Source organism: Hevea brasiliensis, chromosome 10 (genome assembly GCF_030052815.1).
Source record: "Hevea brasiliensis isolate MT/VB/25A 57/8 chromosome 10, ASM3005281v1, whole genome shotgun sequence".
In the NCBI taxonomy this organism is placed as follows: Eukaryota; Viridiplantae; Streptophyta; class Magnoliopsida; order Malpighiales; family Euphorbiaceae; genus Hevea; species Hevea brasiliensis.
Window position 1 is genome coordinate 97,934,161 of NC_079502.1, and position 22,672 is coordinate 97,956,832.

At 32.3% G+C, this 22,672-nt stretch overlaps 5 protein-coding genes across 8 annotated transcripts; 1 reads left to right on the forward strand and 4 right to left on the reverse strand.

Moving 5' to 3' along the window:
- Positions 1 to 1,229: 1,229 nt before the first annotated feature.
- LOC110665420 (zinc finger CCCH domain-containing protein 2) lies at positions 1,230 to 2,768 on the reverse strand. Its single transcript, XM_021825524.2, has one exon. It carries the CDS (start codon positions 2,648 to 2,650, stop codon positions 1,463 to 1,465), a length of 1,188 nt encoding a protein of 395 aa, XP_021681216.1. The 5' UTR covers positions 2,651 to 2,768; the 3' UTR covers positions 1,230 to 1,462.
- Positions 2,769 to 6,870: 4,102 nt separating this feature from the next.
- LOC110665418 (probable protein phosphatase 2C 58) lies at positions 6,871 to 10,172 on the reverse strand. The gene is made up of 5 exons (XM_021825523.2): positions 9,905 to 10,172; positions 8,344 to 8,589; positions 7,911 to 8,187; positions 7,411 to 7,565; positions 6,871 to 7,202 (listed from the first exon to the last, which is right to left on the reverse strand). The coding sequence occupies exons 1-5, from the start codon at positions 9,935 to 9,937 to the stop codon at positions 7,065 to 7,067; spliced, it is 849 nt and encodes a 282-aa protein (XP_021681215.1). The 5' UTR covers positions 9,938 to 10,172; the 3' UTR covers positions 6,871 to 7,064.
- Positions 10,173 to 14,002: 3,830 nt separating this feature from the next.
- Positions 14,003 to 15,047, reverse strand: LOC110665396 (non-specific lipid-transfer protein 13-like). Its single transcript, XM_021825483.2, has 2 exons — positions 14,627 to 15,047; positions 14,003 to 14,537 (listed from the first exon to the last, which is right to left on the reverse strand). Exons 1-2 carry the CDS (start codon positions 15,010 to 15,012, stop codon positions 14,531 to 14,533), a joined length of 393 nt encoding a protein of 130 aa, XP_021681175.2. The 5' UTR covers positions 15,013 to 15,047; the 3' UTR covers positions 14,003 to 14,530.
- Positions 15,048 to 15,627: 580 nt separating this feature from the next.
- Positions 15,628 to 16,057, reverse strand: LOC131169436 (protein ARABIDOPSIS THALIANA ANTHER 7-like). Its single transcript, XM_058128664.1, has 2 exons — positions 15,802 to 16,057; positions 15,628 to 15,698 (listed from the first exon to the last, which is right to left on the reverse strand). Exons 1-2 carry the CDS (start codon positions 16,055 to 16,057, stop codon positions 15,628 to 15,630), a joined length of 327 nt encoding a protein of 108 aa, XP_057984647.1.
- An 834-nt stretch (positions 16,058 to 16,891) lies between these two features.
- Positions 16,892 to 22,401, forward strand: LOC110665415 (protein TPX2). 4 transcript variants are annotated; one of them, XM_021825515.2, is made up of 19 exons: positions 16,892 to 17,270; positions 18,113 to 18,195; positions 18,331 to 18,527; positions 18,812 to 19,051; positions 19,145 to 19,241; positions 19,340 to 19,450; positions 19,545 to 19,664; positions 19,803 to 19,955; positions 20,133 to 20,195; positions 20,284 to 20,364; positions 20,458 to 20,613; positions 20,695 to 20,826; positions 20,908 to 20,988; positions 21,073 to 21,192; positions 21,277 to 21,443; positions 21,543 to 21,651; positions 21,754 to 21,813; positions 21,899 to 21,993; positions 22,080 to 22,401. In XM_021825515.2, the coding sequence occupies exons 1-19, from the start codon at positions 17,099 to 17,101 to the stop codon at positions 22,192 to 22,194; spliced, it is 2,352 nt and encodes a 783-aa protein (XP_021681207.2). In that variant the 5' UTR covers positions 16,892 to 17,098; the 3' UTR covers positions 22,195 to 22,401. The 4 variants fall into 4 exon arrangements, with proteins under 4 accessions (XP_021681207.2, XP_021681208.2, XP_021681204.2 ...); XM_021825516.2 differs by having other exon boundaries at positions 18,815 to 19,051; XM_021825512.2 differs by having other exon boundaries at positions 16,893 to 17,270; positions 19,779 to 19,955.
- Positions 22,402 to 22,672: the final 271 nt, after the last annotated feature.

Sequence of the window (22,672 nt, forward strand, 5' to 3'; positions counted from 1 at the left end):
TCACAACCTAACCCCACCATTGCACCTACACCCATCAAACTCTATCAAAGTAAACAAGGATGATACAAAGAAAGAAAAAAGAAAAGGAGTCACTCATTCCAAACACCCCCTCATGCCTCCTTTCCCTACCACCTTAGCTGTCTTTCAGATGAGTAGCCCTCTTAGGAAACAACTTAATATGTTACCTTGTACATCATCTCAGTTTTTTTTTTTTTTTCCTGATTAATTTCTTGATTCATCTTCATATGTTCATCATTGCACATGCCTGCATTGATCATGGCTTTTGTATATTATCTTCTTTTCTTATATGACAAGTCATCAAATTTCTTGCTCGGTTGATGTCACATGTAAAAGTCTAGATAATTTCAAGTAGAACTCCAACTCAAAATTTCAATTTTTTTTAAAGATTAGATATTACAAATAAATTTTGCAGTGAGAGTTGAAGCTTTCTCTTTCTTCCATATTCTCTTGATCATAGAGAAGTTGAAGCCATTAATGTAAGGTTAAGAAGATTCAGAAAAGGAAATGGATTTGAAGCCTAAAATAGTAAAGAGGAATCAATAATGATGTATCCTCATAATGGTTCCTAGATTTATAAAATTGTACACCTCTAGCTCTCCTATAGAACTTGGGTAGGTTTTAGAGGTGATAAATTATGAATCCATCCTAATTTTTATAATTTATTTTTAAATTATTTATGAAAATTAAATGTTTAATTAAAGATTAATTCAATATCTCATATGACTCAAAATTCATTTTAACATAAAATAATTCATATTTTGCAAATTAATTTAATTTTAATTTAATTAAATCCTTTTTCTATATTGATTTCATCCTCCTTGAAAGTTCAAATCTTTCAGATCTGAATACTACTCTGGGCAGGTGAGAAAAACAGTACATAAATGATTCTATATGCACTTGAATGGTCCTATGCTCCTTGATGAAGGGCAGGAGTTGTTGGGTCATGGATAAATACACACCAATGTCTTTCTCAATAAATAAATGTCCTCTTCAAAATTGGCTTCATTCAAACTTATGGCTACTTTGCACAAATTTAATTATACAAGTATCCCTCCTCTTGCACTTACTGAGAACTACAAACTTGGAGGCAAAGTTACCAAACTTGCCCTTAAGATATTATCATTGGCATCGCATCTAAAAAACCCAATTCCAATCCTTAAATTAGGGTTCTAACAAAAGTAGATCATTTTCATCAACACTTCATTAAATTTCAGTACAAAAGATAGATGCATATATATATCATTCTCTTCTTCAAGAAGAAGAACAAAATTCATCATAAAATGAAACAACTTGAAAATCAACATGATCTTGCATGAAAATAAGGAGAAAAAAAAAACAATAATACCCATTAATTTACACCAAATCTCATATATATAATGGTATATATACGGCTGGTGCACCACTTTATGTACATATTAATTCCCAATCAGTCATGCAACCTCTACATCAAGAGCTCATTCACCCATCCAAGATCAGGATCAGCACCTCCATTCTTATCATCATTGTTATTGATCTTTTCATCAATATTAAATCCCTTGCTTGAACAATCTCCACTGAAAAAATTCCTTGACCCACGAGGGTTTGGGGTTGAAGGTGAAAGAATCAACTGCTGATGATGATGATCTTCGCCATTGAATGAAGAATCCATCCAAGGAGTGTTTGTACTTCTGTTACTGGCTGCAGAAAAAGAAATTGATGAAGAACCAGAAGCTGCTGCTTCATTATTGACATTCATGGCCTCCAAAGAAGTCATTAGCTCTGTAAATACATCTTTATAGCTCATAAGTCCAGACCTGAGCTTGCTCAAACGATCACTATATCGAGAAATTGGAGAAAACCCATTTATTGACTGCTGTTTCCCAGGCGATAGAGGCGGTGACAACGACGGAGACAATGGCGGCGACAGGTGGGACATACCCAGTAAAGTAGAAGTAGGAGAGGAAATCATAGAATGGCAAGCCAAGCAGCAGCAATGCCCATGGTTAAGAGAAGAACAAGGTAAGACCAAACTCTTATCGTATTTATCAGCATCGCATGAAACCTCAGGAAGAATTCGAAGTTGGTGAGGAGAGTGAGCGAAGAAGCAAACCTTTCGCTTGCAATTCTTGCCATCTTTGCAAGCTTCAGTTCTATAGCGAGAAGGGTGAAGCCAGCACTCAAACACACCATGAGCGAAATCACAGGTGTCACCTCGGCTGCAAGCTCCGCGTCTAAACTCAGGACAGACTGTACCGGAGTAGTGGTACTTCCTGGGGTCTCTCCGGCGGGCCTTTTCACCAGGGTGGGCAAAAGGGCAGTCAGTCCAGTCATGACTGCGGCTGCGATTGCATCGGCGAACCTTGAACTCATACATGCGGAAATGATCAGAAGAGTAAGGATCCAAGTCCTCATTGGAAACTTTGCCATGATCATGGTCACCATTAGTAGCGTCATTAAAAGGAAGGAACTTTTGGAGATTAGACTTATAACAAGGGGACATAATATCAGGCGATTCTTGGAGGGTTTTCTTGCCAAGGAGGAGTTTTCTTGGAGGGATATCAAGGTCTTTGAAGGGTTTCTTGGAAGAAGAAGATGAAAAGAGTTGATGGGAGTGGTAAAGCTTGTGTTGGTCAGCACAAATAGTGCTCATCTTGCAATAGAAAACAAGAAATCAAGAATGGGAAAGATAGGAAGATATGTAAGAGTGTTAATTTTAGATGAAAGTGGACATGAGAGTAGTGTTGATAGAGAAGGGAACAAAAGGGGTATATATATATATATATATATATATATGAAAATGAAGGTTGGTGAGAGAGAGAGAGAGGGAGAGAGAGAGATGACAAGAATGGAGGCAAGGCATGAGGGGATGCGTGGCTTCGTGGCATTAGGGATGAACATGCAAAAAGAGTAGGTGTCAGCTTCTAACAATTCAGCATGGAATGCAATTGCTATGTGTATGCAACAGCTAGCTTCCCCCTACCTTGTTTTTTCATAAAAATACATATTTTTTTTATCAGTAATTATGGGGTGACTTTGGAAATCAGACATAGTCTCTCTATGTGCTAACTGAAAGAAAGAAGAAAGAAAACTGTGGTCGGTATGATTTTACTAGAAGAGGAAAAGAAATCAAAATGGAAAACCATACATAAATAAAGGTTTAATTTTTTTATCAGCTTAGAAATAAAATTATTTTAATTAAAAAAATATTATATTAAATTAATAAATAGCATTTAACACAATATTTTTTATGTTAATAAATACATTTTTTAATTAATATATGCATAACAAAAAAATTTTATTAATTGATTTTGATATGGCAGACTTGAAAAAGGTAGTTGGGCTCCCCATTTTCGTTTGGATATGCCTTAACTGAGCCGACATATGAGATGAGATTAATCAATTTCCTCCAAATTTGTCTTACTATTTTGTAGTAATTAAATAATCTTACTAATATTAAATTGCATAATTAATGATATAAAGTCAACAAAAAAAAAGGAAAGAACGATTAAATATTGTGAAGTTTCTTGCAAATTTATCTACCTTTAATAATAATAATAATAATAATAATTCATAAAAAAAATTTTTTATCTAAATCTGATCCACTGTGATCTAAGATAAAAGATATACGATGAAATTTATGTATATATGAATTTTACTATTTATATCTTAAATATATAATAGTAGGGATAGTAACGGATAGGGTATTGGTAAAATCACCCTATCTGAACTCGAACTCGAATTTAATTAATATTTTTAAAATTCTTATATGTTTTAAATCTGATTAAAATTTATTATAACTATTCAAACTCAATTATTATTATAAAAAAAAACACTAAAACCCATTTAATTTATATATTTTAAATAATAATTTGCATAAAATTTATTTTTTGTCAATAATTTATATTTTAAAATTTTAATAATTTTATAAAATATTTATATCTTATTTTATTTAAAATAAAAATATAAAATTTATAAATATTATAATGAAAAATATATATTTTATATTTAATTAAATATTTACATAAATAATTCAAATAACGAATACTTAATATATAAAATTCGAACCCATCACGACTATTATTTTTTAAATTCAAATCCAATTATATATTATTCAAATTCATCTTATTAGAATTCAATTAGATCGAATATCAACAAAATTTAAACCCATTGCTATCCTTACATGATAGATATGATTTAAACAAGAATTTTTCATAATAAAATTAATTTATTTTTCAAATTCTTTATTAATTGCAAATATTTGATAATATACAAAGGTGCATTTCTTTTCACTAAAACAAATGAAAAAAAAAATTATTATAATTAGTTAAAATAATAATAATAATAAATTATTATTTATTTTTTAAAATTTATATATTAACAAAATTAATGAATCAATCTAATTGTTTTTTAAAACGAATTAATTGAATTTTAATATTTGATTCTGTTCATATTTTAATTCTTTTCACATTATTAAAATAAAAAAGGAAAAAAAAAAAAAGAAATAAAAGGGTAGGTAGCACCAATAAACCTAATTTTAGGAACAGAAATCAAAATATGAAATGACAATAATAAGGACAGCACTTCAATTATCTTCATTGTCTTCTTGTACGCCATAAAGAGTAAGGAAGACAACAGTTTTAGAAGATGAGATTGCTGTTGGAATTTCTGTATAGCTTACGTTTGAGACTTAATTTGAGTTTTAAGATTTAAAATATATATTTTTTTCAGAAAAAAATAATTTTATTAAAAAATAATTTTATTATTTTAATATTTTTATAATTAAAAATTATTTTTAATATTAGTATACCAAAAAAATGCTTTTTCAATAATAACTATAATGATAATTATAATTTGAAAATAACTATTTTAATCACAGTCTCATCATAATACAGAAAATATATTTTAAAGATAGAGAATTTTTTTTTATATTTTTTGTTTGTCATAAAATTTTGTCGTATAAGGCAATTGCCTTTACGTTAGTCAGATATCCACTTCTCCCTTTCACCTTATAGAATACAAAGCACCATACTCAGATGGAAATCATCCTCTATCCAAATCCAATCTTTAATCTATGGAAATTTGATTGGGAACTATCAACCAACCAAACCTCACTGCTAAATCTTGCAGCTAACACACACAATCAATGAGTTTAAATCAAAGGTGACAACTTTCGACTCAATTCCAATCCAGTCGATTCATAACTCATTTCATTATGTGCAAAGTTCAAAATGATAAAAATTCAAATGACTCAAAAATTAAGAATCACTTGGTTAACTTTTTATTTCAACTCCTTGGTAAATCAAGGAAGTCGCTTCCTGTCTCAGGAAGTAGACAACTTGAACTAAACGAGACATTAGTTTCTGGGTGTGTGAAGGTTCAAGTATTGGTAGAGTCCAATTATTTGGATGAGTCTTTCTTGGGGTCTCATTACATATTGTGAACAGGTCAAGACCCAGTTTTTTCAATACACTTTTAATTTTGGGTCTTTCATTGGCAGGTTTCCACTGGGAACTTCCTATATCTTACCTCACTAATGAGAACAAGCTTAATGGTTCACTGTTCAGTAGTTTCTGACAAGGACTCTTCATAGTTTCAGTAATTCATGGAGCAGTAAGTATGCATGACATGAATTTGATTAGGAAGACAACTACCTTATTAAGGAAACTAGTAAGAATAATGCACCAATCAAGACATGGTCTAGTGATACAAGACTTGAGAGTTTTGCATAATATTTTTGTGCATCACTGATATACCTTTCAAAGGGTTATAAAAGCTGGCAATGATGCATAAGGTTCTGCTCCTCATAGTTTTATCCCTAGTTTTAAAATCAATCACGGCTCAGTCATGGACAGACCTCAATTGTGCAGATGTGGTATGGGACATTCTTCCATGCATGAGCTTCCTACAGGGGATTGAACCAACACACTTATGGGGTTTTTGCATTCAGCTCAAAGACCTTAATAAGATTGCAGACCCAAAAAAAGGTAAACGGACGATTTGTCAATGTATTGAAGAAATGGTCTATGATGAAGGTCAGCCAATTTCCTCTCGCATCACCTCACTTTCTAGCTATTGTGGTGTGATCCCTAGTTTCCCCATCTCTAATGACATGGATTGTGACAGTTAAGCCCCATTTTTCACTCTCCAAAGGACTGACACTCGGCAAATATATGTTTACTGACTTCTTTTCTCTTTTACAGAATTAGCTCACACACTGGTAATGCCAACAACCAGAAAGAGTTTAACAGTGTGATAATTAACACCTTCAGCTCAGATATGGGATGCTGACGTATAGCAAATATGTCCATTAGAAACAAGCCAATCCGATAAATTTTTTGCTTTTATAATCCCAGAAGAACTAGAACATAATAACATGGCAATCCAAATGCTCTGGATGAATTGCATGAAGTGAAACAAAATTATCGTTAATTTTCTTTAATCAACAAATTTTTTTTTTTAATTGTCATCATAACACATCAAAAAGTTTAGGCGAACCATGATTTTTCAAATTGGGTGAATAAGAAAAATAAATTTCCCCTTTTCCTGGGTAAGATAAGGAGGAGGAGGAGAAGAGCTCCATTGGTTCCCTTCCGTCAGTATATGCCATATGCCCATTAATATGAGAACTGTCCACCTTCATCTATTTCCACAATCATTTAATTTCACCACTATGGCAACTGCAGTTCTGATAAGTTCACAATTACAAAACAGGGTTTGTAGCTAGCTCCCAGCTGCGCCTTGACTTTTGAGAAACTTGATACAACAATGATAATTAATTTTACAAAGACGAGATGACTAAGAAAATGCAACTATTTTTTTGGAATCAGAGAAACATTTTACATAATTTCGTAACTTCAACAAATGAGAGAATTTCAAGCAAAACATGCATTTTTTATTTGCTCTATTGTACATGCAACAAAATGTTGCAAGTTCTGATAATCTCTACAACTAAAAAGGAAACAAATTGATATCACCTAAAAAGGAAACAAAGTTATGTATAAACATATTATTGTTGATTTTTCACAAGTTAAAGGAAAACAAACTTCAATTGTTCATAGATATTATCACTGAAATCTTACAACTATGCAAGATATGTCATCCTTACTTTTTCTAGAAACTGCCTCGTCTATCAAGCGCTTTGCAGCTGAATGAGCATCTTTGATGTCTTTTATAGTATCCACTGCTTCTTGGTTTGACATCACCTACATGAATTTTAATAGATATTAGAATACAAAAACCTAAAGCTTTATCCTATGATTGGTCAGGTCTAGAAAACAAAGGCTAGCAACTAAAAATCAGCTTTGATTTTTGTTACTTTGATTTTTCATTATTTACAAGTTTATCTTATCATTTTTCTTACAAAGTAAAACAGAAAATGTAATAATTAACAATAAAGAGTGTTTGACCAACCTTCCATATCCCATCACTTGCCAGAATGATGAACTCTGTGTCATCATCGATTGTCTCTTCAGCCACATCAGGTTCTGAACTAAGGTGTATCTTCAAGCTCTTATCACCAAATGCCCTTGCAACGGCTAGCTGTCCATCAACACGTGGAACATCCCCTACACGCAAGATTACTGGTTATGTTTATTCTAACACTTGCTCCCAGTTATAACATATATAAATATATTTATGTTCCTGCAAGTGTGCCTTTAACCAAGATGCTAATTGTAATATCTCAAAAAATGGCTGGAAAGTCCATTTCTACCAAATAGATACATGCTGAAATACTTAAGAAATAACAAATTCACGAAAGAGCAATTTTTCATGGAGAAAACAAAGGAAACAGACTGGATGACCAACCATATTTAGAAACCTTTTTTTTTTTTTTGGAGAAGAAGAAACCCAAAGTTCAAAAGATTATTTAGTGTAAAACAGAAACTTTGATATTGCAAACTTTTACCTACCAGGAAGGTTTGACACAAAACCACCACGACTCTCTATCGTATTCTTTTCTTTGCTTGGTTCATGATCGACAGATAGTTGTTTGGCCACGCCATTCTTGGATATGACAGCCCGAGAATCTCCCACATTTGCTACTACCAGCTTCTGACCATTGATCAGGATTGCTGTAACAGCAGTTGATCCTCCTTTACCCAAGACAAATGCTTTTTCCAGTATTTCAACATCCGTTGTATGATAAGCTCTCCTTATTGCACTCTCTGTATCTGTCCAGAAGTCATGCTGCTCACAAGAAAGCAAAGGAAAAAATAGGTGCTTTATTAAGAAAAGTAATTAAGAGTATTGGCCGCCAAACAGGTAGCAAGAGACTTGACATAACACTTACAATAAACCAAATGTAAGAAAATGGAATAGAATTTAAATAAAATTGATAAGTACCTCTTTCAAAATATTGTCAAACAAATGGGTTTGCAAGTAATTTGCAACATCATGGCCCAAATGGCCATCAAATATTGCAAATAAACCCAACTCATTGTTATTTACTTGCTTGAAATCAGAAAATACATAATCTTCCATGGCATGATTTGATTTTCCCTTCATCAAGTGATAACCATGTGTGATATGCTTTGACATTTTGCTTTTGCCTTTTCCTGTCTCAGACGATGAACAAAATCCGGCCTTCACCTGAAAAATAATATAAACAATTTATCCAAGATGAGTTAATGTTTCGCATATGAGAAATTATTAAAAAATTAAAGCGCTTAAGAACTCATAACGAAAGTATAGTTTTTAAACCCTTGTTAATTTTAAGCACTGCAACTATGAGTGATCAAACTGCACATACTTGAAATTGAAGTCATGCACTAAATTCTTGTTATACATTTAGTAGAAATGTCAAGTGTCAGTAGCAGGCATTGAAGATAATAATTTGAGCCAATTTCACAAATTAGCACAAAAGTCAAAATTTCAACTCTTTATTAATTTAACTGTGATAAAAGACATATTCACATAGCAAAATTTTGGTTTCTATGTTTTCCTATTTTCCCTCCAATAAAATCTTTAGTACTCCATTTATGAAACATTGAATTAAAAGAATATACTAGCATCTTAGAATATAATTAGAAATACACAACAATAAGGTTCATGTGATGACAACTAAAGTGGTACATGACACCTAAAATCACAGTTGCAGCCATGCAACTTCACATCTGTAAACAGCCATGGCCTATCACCACACAATTTTTTTTTTTTTTAAATTGCAAAATGAAGTATAGAAAGTTTTCCTGCCTATGGTTTCCAGAAAATGAAGTTTCTAAATAAAATAATAGAGAACAAAACTTCACAATTCTACAATGATTATAATTCCTAAGTTTAAAACCCTCTTCCAACACTGCATCACCAACTCATGATCATCATCTAGAATCTTTTGTCAGTGGAGACTTTAGAGAAGATTCATAATAATTAGCTTTTGTAAATGTTATTATAAATGAGGACATTAATATCCATATTTATCTTCTTTATTTTTTTTTTTACTAATTTCTCACACTTACAAAAAAGTAACTTTCCCCCTGAAAAATAATTCTTTCGTACACATGGGAAAGTATATATGAGATACATATGAGACCATAGATTTAGGAATTGAAAATTTTCCAGAGTTTAACATTCCTGGGAGTGTACCATTCCTGGGAATGAACATTTCTGAACAAACAACTGGAATATTCCTAATCACTTTCCTAGCAGATTATTTCTGGCTACCAAACGCCCCAAAGAAACAGAGTGAAAACAGTCATTTAAAAAAATTAAAACCACAAACTCTTACAATATTTTCAACAGAAAAGTAAAACTCTTTACAAGAACTACTAATCTAATCACTGGAGTTAAAAATCATTTCTACAAACTGCTATATTACAACATAAAAAACTAAACATAAAACATATCAAAGCAAGTACAGGTGACCATTTAAGCAAGAAGAAACCATTTAAGTAAGAAGAATACTAACCTTCATCTTGTGCAGAATTTCTCTGCTAGTCATGGTGGTAAGAAAATGAGTGATCTTTGAGAGAGAGAGAGAGAGAGAGAGAGAGCTTTGTGTTGAGGTTTGCAGAGAACGAGAAAGAAGGAAGAAGGTTTGCAGAGATCGAGATAGAAGGAAGAAGAAAATTAAAATATATAGGTGGAGTTTTACTAATGAACACGTGACCTGCCGGTGACTTTATATACATCGGCCGCGTTCTTAACTTCATCTCCTCACCACGCGTTCTTGCCGACGACCTTTCGTCACCTCCATTTCTTTATTTCCTGTTACCACACCACCCATTACCATCAACTTTTGTTTTTTTTAATTAATTTTGATAGTGACTGAACTCAAAATTAATTTGTATAAATCAAGTCATTAATATAATAAAAAAAATAAATAAGAGACAACTGAATTTGAATTTATTCTTAAAATTATAAATTTATATTTATTCAAGATTCAATTAATTAAAAAAAATAATTTTTTAAGTATGACTAATAATTTAAAAAAAATTTTAATATAAGCTAAATCTCATATAAAAATAAATTTAATTATTATTAAATTAAATATTTATATTAATATATGTATAAAATTAATTAAAATATATATATATAATGCATAAATTTATATATAAAAATTTAATTTAATAATAAATAAACTCAAAATTTAATTTAACAGTAAATAAATTTATTTTTATGTGAATTCAAATTTTTTATAAATACACTCAAAGAAAAATTAAATATAATAGATAAAAATAATATATTATAATATTTTAATTTAATAATAAAGGTGAAGTTATCTATAGATGAACATAGGATTGATATATTTATCATCACCCTTTCTAGTAATTGTAAAACAATGTTTATATAAGCCAATTTAACTATATGTAATAATGTCATTGTTGTGTGTAAAAGTTGAGCCAATATAAGGGACTTTACAAAAAGTTAAGAAAATACTTTTAAAAGGTTGAAAGTAAAGGGTTATTAGAGCCTCTCAAATTATTAGTGGAGAGAGCTGTTTGTTATTATTTTAGATAAATGGAATTTGGTTATCAATGGATGTTGACAAGATTGGCCTTAGCAAAGATAACAGTCAATAAAGATTCATTGGATATAGTGCCTTGCATTGTAAAATTATAAGATACATACATACATAATTAAACACTTAAATTTATAAAAATTATAATAATTAAACATAAGTTAATAATGTCATTAATAAAATCTAAATTTTACTAATTGTGCTCTAAATTTTCATAAAATGATAAATTTATTCTTAAGAAAATAATTATTATCAACGAAAATTTAGAATACAATCAATAATAAATGGAATCATTTCTAATTTTTAATTAATTTATATTTAATTATTGTAAATTTTATAAATTTAAGTTTTTAATAGATTATGATTTTAATTCAGGTGTTTCACAGTTTAATCCTAAATAGTAAAAGAGTATAAATATGTATTAAAATTATATTTAATCCAATTTAATGGGATTAGTCTAATTAATATAGATAGAATTTTCTTTTTTATTTATTATATTTAATTGTATTAAAAAGTGTTTTAAAATTATTTAAAATTTTGAATGTATAAAATTATTATAGGAAAGTGCATATTAAAATTATTTTTAAATGAGTATATTCAAAGATTTAAATGAATAAATTTGTAGTTTATTTTAATGTGAAAGGATATGATTGAAATTTTTTATTTTTTATGAAAGTAGTTTCAAAAATAATAAAAAAATAATAATAAAGGAAAGAAAAGGGGGTTCTTCTTGTGAAATTCACCTTTATGATGATTATGAATGTGAAAGGGATGATTAATTTTAGGAAAGGCCAATGAGAATACACATCAATCCCTTGCAATGACAAAAGCAAAGGCTTCAATCTAAAGCGCATGAAAAATGGATTACAGCAAGTGCATAGCATTCACACTCACAAGATAAAAATATATTAATAATTAGTGTAATTGCTACCACCCAATTAATTAAGATATTACAGAATGTGAACACAAATTGATAGGCCATAAGATAATATCATCCACTCAGAAAATAGTGATTTATAAGTAGGGATGACAATGAATTAGATTTTTATATGTATTTGATTTAGTTGAATTTTAGTGAGACGGGTTTGGATAATATATGATCGAGTTTGGGACAACTTAGGATTTGAAATTTAATATCCATGATGAAATTCATATTGATTTGGGTTTTACATGTTGGGTATCTATCATCCGAACCCGTTTATATAATATTTAATTATGTTTTCTATAATAATATTTATAAATTTTTATATATTTTATTTTATATAAAGTAAAATTGAAATATTTTATGGAATTATTAAAATTTTAAAATATAAATTATTAATAAAAATTATAAAATTAAACAATTTTTAATATTTATCAGATAATAATAATCAAGTTTGGAATATATTTAAATAATTGAGAATAAATTTTAATGAGATTAGAGATAAATTTAAGTTTTTAAAATATTAATCAAATTTAAATTTAGATAAGATAATTTTTATGGGTATCTTGTCCTATTGTCATCCCTATTAACAAAAACATTACCTTAAAATTTAAATTCATAAATTTTAAATCATAAATGAAATAATTTTATTGTTATATTAAAATTATTTTCTTAATTCTATAGAAAAATTATAAATTAAAATTATTATTTTTAAAAAAATATTTTTTTAAAATTAATTAAAAACACACGCAGGCATTATTATTTTATTTAAAATGCCTTGAAATTTTTATTTCATTATAAAATTTCTTCGAAAATCATTTAGAGAATCTATGGGCCATGTGGCAAAAAATTTATTGCATACCTATTTGGACCAAAAAGTTGGTGAAGTAAAAAATTAAAAAAATAATAATAAAAAATAAAAGCTTATTTCAATCAACTTGGTTGGCTTCATCGATCCTTCACTCATATTACATATGTCGGTGTCGGTCTGATGATATTGCCAGTTGGATACATACGTGTTCTGCCCTTTTTTCAAAGGAATTATACGTGTCTCATTTTAAAGAAGAAAAGATTCTCATAAAAAAAATTAATATTTAAAAATTTTTTTTTTTTTTATTATAAGACAAATAATATTATCTTTAAATTTAAATATAAGACACGTTGCATTTATCGTTGACCCTTAGAAATTGGGAAACTCAAGTGCAAATTGCACTTGTCTTGAAGAGAAACAACATGAGAGGCAACAAATGCTAAGTTCATGACATAGGTCATATCTTCAATGCATTGGCAAATCTTCTTTCGACCTTCTCTATTAAGTTTTGCTCTTCCATTGAGTTTTCTGATGCCTTGGCAGCAATTCCTTGTTGGGTCCTGAGATAATCCTCCCACATAACGTAAACATGGAAGGAAGTCCCTGAACAACCTTGAGCAGTAATTGTACTCTCCAGCAGCCATGGTCGATCCAGAGAGTAGGAAGGTAAGAAGAACAAGGGTTAAGCATGAAAGAAGCTGAAACATTATTTCTTTTCTCCTTTTGGGTTTGGATGAAGCAGCAAATTAAAGCTGGTGGACTTCAAATAGATGGTTTGAGGAGGTTGGTTTTGTTGGTTAACATGTAAATATTGTGCTCCTTGGATTACTGAATTGAAGTTGAGAATTAATTTTCCAAACAATACTTTATGTCAATATTACATTTTTGCAACAGGACAACCAAGAATTGCTAATAAACTCGACTTTAAAGATGCTCATTCAACTTTCAACTACACCAGTAATTAGTAATTGTAAAATTTTTATTTAGATTTAATTTATTATAAATTCAAAAAATAAATATGTGAGATTCACTAATTTTATAAGTGAATTCTTTCATATATCTTATATTTTAAATTCATGATAAATCAGTCTAAGTAAGAAAAATTTTTAATATTCAATAAAGAATATCTTCATTGATAATTCTTTAAAAAATTTATGGTGAAATAGATTTTTTTAATATTTATTGGAGTTAGAAATTCAAAATCCAGATTTTAAAATTTTAAAGATGATTTAAGTATTATTAAATTAAAATTCTTTAATAATGGGAGAGACATTGAAAAGGGTCAAACACACACACTTTTCTCTCCTCTCATTAATTAGCCATGACATATTCATGTGGACTTGGGAATGGGAAATGGAGATGAGTATGGCACTTGAGGGTGTTCATTGACTGGGGAAGCACTCAACGGATAGCCTCACCATGAGTTCAATGCACAGGCAAATCCATGGCTGTGGGTCACAGTCCATGAGTTTAGGTATGGCATTGCATGCTTTGGTTAATGAGGTTTGCTACATTTTGTTGAAGGATTGTGATAACATACACAATCTCACATTGGTATGGGTACAAATGGCCACCATGTGATAAGAATCATTATAGCTTGTGTTCATGCTTAAATTTTGTTACTGAATTTGGTCAAGAAGGGGTCCAACAATAACTTCAAGCATGTATTCACCTTCACAAGGAAAATGATACATTATAACACTTAGAAATTTCTTGTGCTGATGCGTGAATTTGCGGATACATAACTAATTATTTTCTCAGTTTCATAGCTGAACATAACTTTGTACTAGCATCTAAGGCTGCTCTGGCCAGCTGGTGCTTACAAACCCATTATTGTCTTTTAAACCCTGTGCAGCAGCAAGTCAAGAACATTAATTAATTAGTCAGAAATACACCTTGAGAGAGAAAGGGGGAGGGAGGGAGAAGTCAACTTTACTTGTCACAGTCCATGCCCTCAGAAATGGGGAAACTAAGATGTGTGTGACACTTAATTGGAAGTTCACTGATACGGGTGGCATTTAACGGAGGCTTCAGACCTTCCACCATGTATTCAATGCACCAGCAAATCCACCGTGGTCCAATTCCTTCCTTAGCTAATAAATTTAGTTCAGCAACATTGACACAACATTGGAAAGATGGTTTTTCACATTTAGTGCTTGTGAGAAAATCTATGCAAGCGGGGAAGTACTCGAACACTGGCTCACACAAAGATTCCCTTTCCAGATGTTGCCTCTGGGGGCTCTCATTTTCAAGCGTGACAGGCTGAACCATGCTCCTCAACCCTGAAACTAGGAGAATAAGTATCAGAACAATGTGAGCCATTGCTAGTTTCCTGTGTGAAGAGTTATTAGGTAATGGAGTCACTAAGGTGATTATATAGCTAGCATGCTTGCTAAAAATTTTATACGTAAGTAGGAATGCATTTGAAATGAGTCCTTTCACATAACTTGAGGGAGTTAATTTCCTTCCGTACTGCAATTGAGAAGCTTTTCCGTGTTTGCAATTCAACCATAAGGTTAAACAAGTTCTGCATTTCTACATTCATCAGAATGTAAAACAAAAGTCCTTCTCCCCTCAACCTGTTAGGGGCAGAAACAAATTCCATCCAGGATAGCTAGGCTTATTTTCAAGCATTAAGTCATTGTCTTTAATTGTTCAAACAAGCACCCACTCAATTTTAAATAGAAATTTCAACAGTTGAAAGCTTTGTAAAATGTTCTATGTTCAATCAAAGAGCTGATTTGGAAGCTATGGTAATCTGACTCTTATTCCTTGAGACTCTAGCTGCAGTGGGAATGTAGGAGGGCTATGGTAAATCCATGCACAGTTGTAATCTATTATAACATCTAATGCTTTTTAATGTTTTTATTTTTACAAGTAACGTTTGCAGTTTCAGGAAAGGAGACAGAACAGTAATACTGTTATTATCCACCTAAACTACACATCTTGTTGGCTTGGTACTATAGCCTCAAAACAAGTCTTAGAATACTTTGTCCTTTTACTAAATCCTGCAATCAAGAAAGAGAAATATACCAAGTCAATTTCTGACTGAAAATTTTGCTCAGGGAAGCAGAAAAGAAGATAAAAAGTGATTTTTGTTTTTTTTAATACCAAGTGCAATTTCCTCGATGCACTTGCAGATAATCTGTGGAGCACTATGATTCTGCTTTGCTATACTATTGAGTGTCAGGACACCCCAACAGCATTCCTTTGTTGGGTCATCCATTTGCCCTTGAATAAATCCTAAGCATGGAATGAAGTTGCTGACCACATCTCCACAATAACTGAAATCCCATTGCTTCTGATAACTCATAGCTGATCCTGAAACTAGGACTGTAACTATCAGGAACGAAACAAGACGATTCATTTACAGTTTATGGCTTAATCAACTGAGTTTTTCAACTTCAGCCTTTTCTTTTTGAACCCAAAAGCAGTTAGTTGGTTACTTATCATGCTCCCTGAATTACTGCTAATTGTTGAGATGCTTCTGCCAATTGCTTGAACATTCCAGCTGCATTTCCTTTCAAGCAGGACTATGACTTGGAAATGAAATAATGTTTAAAGTAATGATTTATCAAGAACAAGAATGGTGAGATACTAAAGTCGAAGAACCATGACTAGAGAATTTCTTATTCTTGGTTAGAAAGAAAATACAAAATAATGAGCACCATGAGAGAATGTTCAGTTCACCTTTTCACTTTCTGTTCATGTGCGATAACATAAATTTTTTTAAAAAAATGCCATTCATTCCAACAGATTCATACCATCATATGATATTAGATTATTTTATTCATCATAATCCCAACTCCAATTAATTTAATTAAATTAAATTTTAGTTTTAGTTTTAATTTTAATTTAATTTTAATTTTAATTTAATATTAATGTAATTCTGATTTGAATATATGAAGTATTAATCTGATTATGATTTAGGTTAAGTTAATTTGATTTTGAATCGAACTTATCAAATTTAAATATTATTAATTTTTTATATATATTTATTTTTTTTAATTCATGTTTTATGAAGTTTTTTTTTTAATTATTAAGTTCAACTAATTAATGTAATTTATATCATCATAAAAAAAATTAAGGTATATATAAGAATATCCTCCAAAAAAATCCTACCCATTGATTGGTGGGAGAAATAAAACGGCACCGTTAAGACGCGTTCCAGAGCCAGAAATATGACCGTTGGGGGAGACGCCTCATATCTGGAGTGACGAATTGGCCGTTGGTTGGTCTGGCCCCAAAATTCAAAATTTTTGACCGTTATAGATCCCCTTTTCTCTTCTTCTCTACCTTCATTTACTACCAAAGATACTCTCTCCTTCGCCTAACCTAATCAGCGAAAAGCCCAAGTACTCCTTACTTCCCAATTCCACCCTCTATCTCTAATCGGAATTAATTTCCTATGGCGGTGGCCAGAGAATCCAGCGGCGCAGACGTCATAGCAATGACAATGATAGACGAGACCTATGAGTTTTCAGCACCAAGATTCTACGATTTCATCAAGGGTGAATCAGAGGAAGATAAGCGTAAAGCCGAACTCTGGTTTGACACCGCTCTCAGCTACGCCCCTTCCCGTAAGATTCCTTTCTTCTTCATCTTTTCTCCTGGTTGTTGATACTCTCATTCTCTCTCTTTCTTAGACTTAGGGTTTTAATTGTTCCACATGGAGTTTGGAATGAATCCTATGCTAGGTTCAAACATTAGGGTTTTCTATTTGTCTCGCATGATCTCGTGTTAAATTCATCCATATCATGGGTTGGAACAGTTTGAATTCTAAATTGAGATACAAGGAAGGAGATGTTAAAGATTTCGCAAATTCATTGCGTTGCTGATTTGAATTCTTCCACAATCTGTTCGGCTGCGAGGAAAATACATGAAAATAAGAAAATTTACCGTAATTTTGATGAGGACTATGATGGACAGCTGTAAAAATAGGTTCCATAGTAGATAGGGCAACTAGGTTCATAATTAGATCTATCCATTTCCTAGGAGTCATTTATTAGAAATGCAGAAGGCATGTGAAATTTTCTATATGGATTCAAATACATCAAATAACAATAATAATGGCATAATTATTTTGCACTGCACTTGTGGTTGAATTTCTATTTGGCAAAATCTATTAGAAATCACTTGAACATTACTATTTGTTCCTAATGCCTTCACATTAAACAAATGCATATTTATTATCTTATGTTTGTAACCTTTTTATATGGAAGTTTTAATTATCTGATTATATCCGTAGTCTTTCTTAAGAGAAATTCTATCTTCTTTATATTTAGACAAATTATGTTAAACTTCAATTGAAGAGATCAGTAGCAAAAAAAAGGAAATGTTCAGGGGTTCTTTAGTGTATTTTTCCTTTCTATTTTTGCTGTGTAGAATCTTTAATCTTTTTTTTTACCCTTTATTTATGCAGCTTTTATGCCGAGAATTAAGACAGGAAGATCATTTAAGGTTGAGAGCTTATGTGATTTTAGTGAAGCGGACCAAATGCCAAAGGTGATGATGCTGTTATCTGTTTACTTTTTTTTTTTTTTTTTCCTTTGAATGGATCTGTGTGCTAAATTTTTGAACAACATTAGAGGATTGATACAGTTATCTGATTTAATATTTCTTCACTTTGTTAAATTGCAGGTCACAGAATCATCAGATTCAGCAGCTGCTAGTTCTTCCTCAGAGATTAAATCTCAATCAGAGGTCATGCCACCTACTGAAACTAGGGAAGAAGAAACAACACTTTATGAGGCAAACAAAGAAAACAATGCAAACCTTGTTGTCAATGGTTCTTGTCACCAGGATAAGGAAACCATATGCAGTGAAGAAACCAAAAGGTTTGTATTACTGAAGTCTTTTATCATTTGCCTGGACTGAAACTAAATGGAATGCTTTTGTTATCAAGTATCAACTATAAAATGGCTAAAGAAAAACCGTTACCAACTATAAAATTCTTTTTGTATCAACCATAAGATACTATAAGATGGCTAAAGAAAGATAGGCAAGGCTAATTGTGGAGAAAATAATTGCTAGTACGAAGTCAAAACAGATTGTAACTGTTCTCATTATTCTAGTCTCCTTTGTTGCATTTTCTCCCGCTGACTTCAGTTTTTCTCGCCAGAAGCTCTACTTCTATCCAAATTGAACCTGCTGCCCATGGTAGAGAGAACAGTAAAACTGAAACTTGCTACACCCCTAAGCCGCCACAGATGTCTTCTCAAAAGGAAGGTCGACTCAATTCCAAGAAGCACCAATCAGCTAAACACATAGCTAGTTTGGTAAGGAATCCATCAGCACTGAAGATGAAGAGTCAACCACTGTCCTCACAAGTTAAAGGCTCTAGACCAGAAAGTGTCAGAAGGTTCTTAAACAAACTTTCTGTTAGTCTTCTGTGTGTTGAAATTGTTTGTTTTAACCAAACTGATGAGGTAGTGTAACTTGTTTTGTTATACAGAGATGCAAATGTAAAAAATGCAGCTGGGACTCCCAATTTAGCTCAAGAGAACCAGGCCATTAAACGCCAGAAGCTGGAAGGAGGAAGATCCAGACAGGTGATTTATTAGGACTACTATGTTGTTCTCTTTGAACTACTGTTTGTTTTGATTTGTCTTGCTTTGAACAGACTATAATATTTTTATTGAAATTCCAGATTCTTAATGTTAAACCCCCACAACCATTGCATCACAAGTCAAAACTGGGTCTCAGAAGTGGCCATTCCATTTCATCTGTTGCTAATAAAATGCAGAAAGAAGGGAGAAAGGTTTGTTTGTTCTTTTCATGAAAATTCTAATGTGTTTGTTAATTTTTGAAGATTCTGGAAAGTGACGCATTAAACACTATTTTTCTCTCTTAAGGTTTACGTTCGGGAATCAGCAGCACCAACACCATTTGTTTCAATGGCAGAGATGATGAAAAAGTTCCAATCAAGTACTAGAGACTTATCATTGCCACGGAATAAAAGTTCTCTCTCACAGGTAATAAATGGAAGCCCTATTTCTCAATTTGTCAAATTTGGTTTCTTTGAATCCTTATGTTATCCCTTCTTTTTATTTTTTTTGTCTTTCCCAAATTCCTTTCATTAAATTCAGGGTGATGCTGCTTCTGTTATCCAGAGGAAACCTCAACTCACATTGACAAGGCCTAAGGAGCCTGAACTTGAAACAGCTCAACGTGTTCGCTCAGTCAGAATAAAAAGTACTGCAGAGCTTGAAGAAGAGATGATGGCCAAAATTCCAAAGTTCAAAGCTAGACCTCTAAACAAGAAGGTAAACTTTTCTTTCTGTTGCCTTTATGAGGTACATGTGTACTGGCTCCGTGTGCACCAAATTCACAATTTTCTTCCAAGTAAAAGTGAAACTTTCATTTGTAAACTTTGCACTGGCTGTGCACCAAATTCACAATTTTCTTCCAAGTCCAAGTGAAACTTTTATTTGTTTATATAGATTTTGGAGGCTCCAACACTGCCTGCATTACCAAGAAGTACACCACAACCACCTGAATTTCAGGTAAGCATAAAGGAATAATAATTGTCTGCACCATTTTCTGTATAAATTTATGTAGATAGATTAGGCTTATTTGTCTCAACTTCCACAGGAATTTCATCTTGAAACAACAGCAAGGGCCACTCAGAATGCAGAATCAGCTTCCGTGGCCTCAACAGAGGTGTCCCATCAGGTTTTGGAACAGCCACAATCAAAATGTGGTTATCGTTATTTGTCCTGGCAGAAGTCGTTATATTTACTTACCACTTTTCCAATTTCATGACAGAATAATCAGTGGAAGCCTCACCTTACTGAACCTAAAACTCCTCTTCTTCACACTAATTTGAGGGCCCGGCCACCAAAGGTGAAAAGTTCTTTGGAGCTTGAGAAGGAGGAACTTGAAAAAATCCCTAAATTTAAGGCTAGGCCTTTGAATAAGAAGGTAAAACATGCGCGTTCTCAATGGATATTGAGATTCATTTTACAACCTTAGTATCCTAAACGAGATGCCGTTTTTGTGTAGATATTTGAAAGTAAAGGAGAACTGGGGATTTTCTGCAATGCAAAGAAACAAGTCACTATACCTCAAGAATTTCACTTTGCCACAAATGAGAGGATTCCGCCACCAGCTGATTTTGCTGATATGTTTGACAAGGTAACCTAATGGAAGAAGTGCAACTTCTTGACCTTGAATTTTACAGTGAGAAATTCTCATCGTATTCTTTTTCTTTTTTAGCTTTCATTAAACTTGGAACCCCGCATTGACAATCCAGTTCCAAGAAACACACTACCAAATCCATTCCATCTCCACACTGAGGTATTACTCATTCCTGTGGCCATAGAGTGAAAGGCATTAGTAATATGAGGCAATTTAATTTTACTTATTTGATGTTGATCTCAGGAAAGGGGGGCTGAGAAGGATAGGAAATTTGTAATGGACCTGATGCAGAAGCAGCTGGATGAGGAAAGAGCCAGGATTCCGAAGGCTAATCCATATCCTTATACTACTGACTATCCTGTGGTACATACATTCATCAACATGCGTTTCACTTTAGTTGCAAGCATTCATGAAATGATAGTAAATGTTAAGGCAATTCGAATGCAGATTCCTCCTAAACCGGAGTCAAAACCATGCACAAAACCAGAACCTTTCCAGTTGGAGAGTCTAGTGAGACATGAGGAGGAAATGCGAAGGGAAATGGATGAAAGACAGAGGATTGAGAAAGAAGAGGCCAATACGAGGATATTCAGAGCACAGCCAGTCACAAAAGAGTAAGCAACATTGAAGGATTCAAACTTCTCGTGCTTGTATTGCTCCTTTTCATACAAGTCAACCATTCTTTTCTTATTTCCACTGCTGGTATTTTGCAGGGACCCAATGCCACTACCAGAGAAAGTGCGGAAACCCCTTACACAAGTTCAACAATTTAATCTCCACACGGATCACAGGGCTGTTGATAGAGCAGAATTTGATCAACAGGTAAAGTTCATCTATTTTAATTTGAACTTGTATTCCAACAGGTAAAGTTCAGTGAAAAAGAGTGGCTTTCCTTTTATTCCAACAATATATGATTCTTTTCAGGTGAAGGAGAAAGAACAATTATACAAGAGATACAGAGAGGAAAGTGAAGCTGCAAGAATGGTATTGAGGAATACTGTATAGATGTGTTTGCAATTTCATGCTATGTTACTGGCTTAATGATAACGTACTAACTTATGAATTGCAGGTAGAGGAAGAGAAGGCACTAAAACAATTGAGGAGAACAATGGTTCCTCATGCAAGGACTGTGCCAAGCTTTGACCATCCATTCTGCCCCAAGAAGTAAAGAAAACTAAAATTTTACAAACCTTCGTACTTTTTTTCCCATCTCCTATTGTGTGAGTGATATGTGATTCTTTTATGTACAGATCTTCCAAGGAAACCACAAAAGCAAAATCACCAAATTTGCGGGTGCTTCGAAGGAGGGAAAGGCAGAAGATGATAAATAATGCAGTTTCCAGCCCCGCTTCATGGATGAGGTGATTGATGGGCGGGCTGCTGTTCAAGAACTCTTGAACTTCCTTTCCTCCGGATTTGTTGTAGTTGTTTCAGAATGGAAAGCAATTTACTGAGTGATGAAAAATATGCAAAATTTGCTCGCAGTAGCAACTGTTATTAGAAGATAAAGTGTTGTAGTCTTAACTTTCTGTGCATTAATGAAACTTCTTGTCAATTTATTTATTCCCGAAATTCTCCCCTGCTCAGAGTTAATTACCAAATTAAATTGCCCCAAGTCTGAAAATTGCAGCTTTTCAAGGAAGGAAAGGCACAGTCGTCTGAGAATGGAAAGCAAGTAATGTACGCTAGCAAAATCAGAATATGCACGCTAGCAAAATTTATCAGAATATGTGTCGTCATCCTCAAATTTCTTATGGCTGTAGGGGGCAAGAATGCATCAATGAAGAAAATTGTTGGGAAGGTACATTGTAAATCTGTTCCTGAAATTCTCTCCCAGAGTCTC

Excerpts from the sequence above, each read along its gene's own strand:
- LOC110665420 (XM_021825524.2), bottom strand. The coding sequence starts at position 2,650 with ATGAGCACTATTTGTGCTGACCAACACAAGCTTTACCACTCCCATCAA.
- LOC110665418 (XM_021825523.2), bottom strand. The coding sequence starts at position 9,937 with ATGACTAGCAGAGAAATTCTGCACAAGATGAAG. Across the intron at positions 8,188-8,343 it reads TTGACAATATTTTGAAAGAG|CATGACTTCTGGACAGATAC; the intron begins GTACTTATCAAT and ends TCTTGTGAGCAG. Across the intron at positions 7,203-7,410 it reads CAAGTGATGGGATATGGAAG|GTGATGTCAAACCAAGAAGC; the intron begins GTTGGTCAAACA and ends AAATTCATGTAG.
- LOC110665396 (XM_021825483.2), bottom strand. The coding sequence starts at position 15,012 with ATGGCTCACATTGTTCTGATACTTATTCTCCTAGTTTCAGGGTTGAGG.
- LOC131169436 (XM_058128664.1), bottom strand. The coding sequence starts at position 16,057 with ATGAATCGTCTTGTTTCGTTCCTGATAGTTACAGTCCTAGTTTCAGGA. Across the intron at positions 15,699-15,801 it reads CATCGAGGAAATTGCACTTG|GATTTAGTAAAAGGACAAAG; the intron begins GTATTAAAAAAA and ends TCTTGATTGCAG.
- LOC110665415 (XM_021825512.2), top strand. The coding sequence starts at position 17,099 with ATGGCGGTGGCCAGAGAATCCAGCGGCGCAGACGTCATAGCAATGACA. Across the intron at positions 19,242-19,339 it reads AAGGAGGAAGATCCAGACAG|ATTCTTAATGTTAAACCCCC; the intron begins GTGATTTATTAG and ends TTGAAATTCCAG. Across the intron at positions 21,193-21,276 it reads ATACTACTGACTATCCTGTG|ATTCCTCCTAAACCGGAGTC; the intron begins GTACATACATTC and ends ATTCGAATGCAG.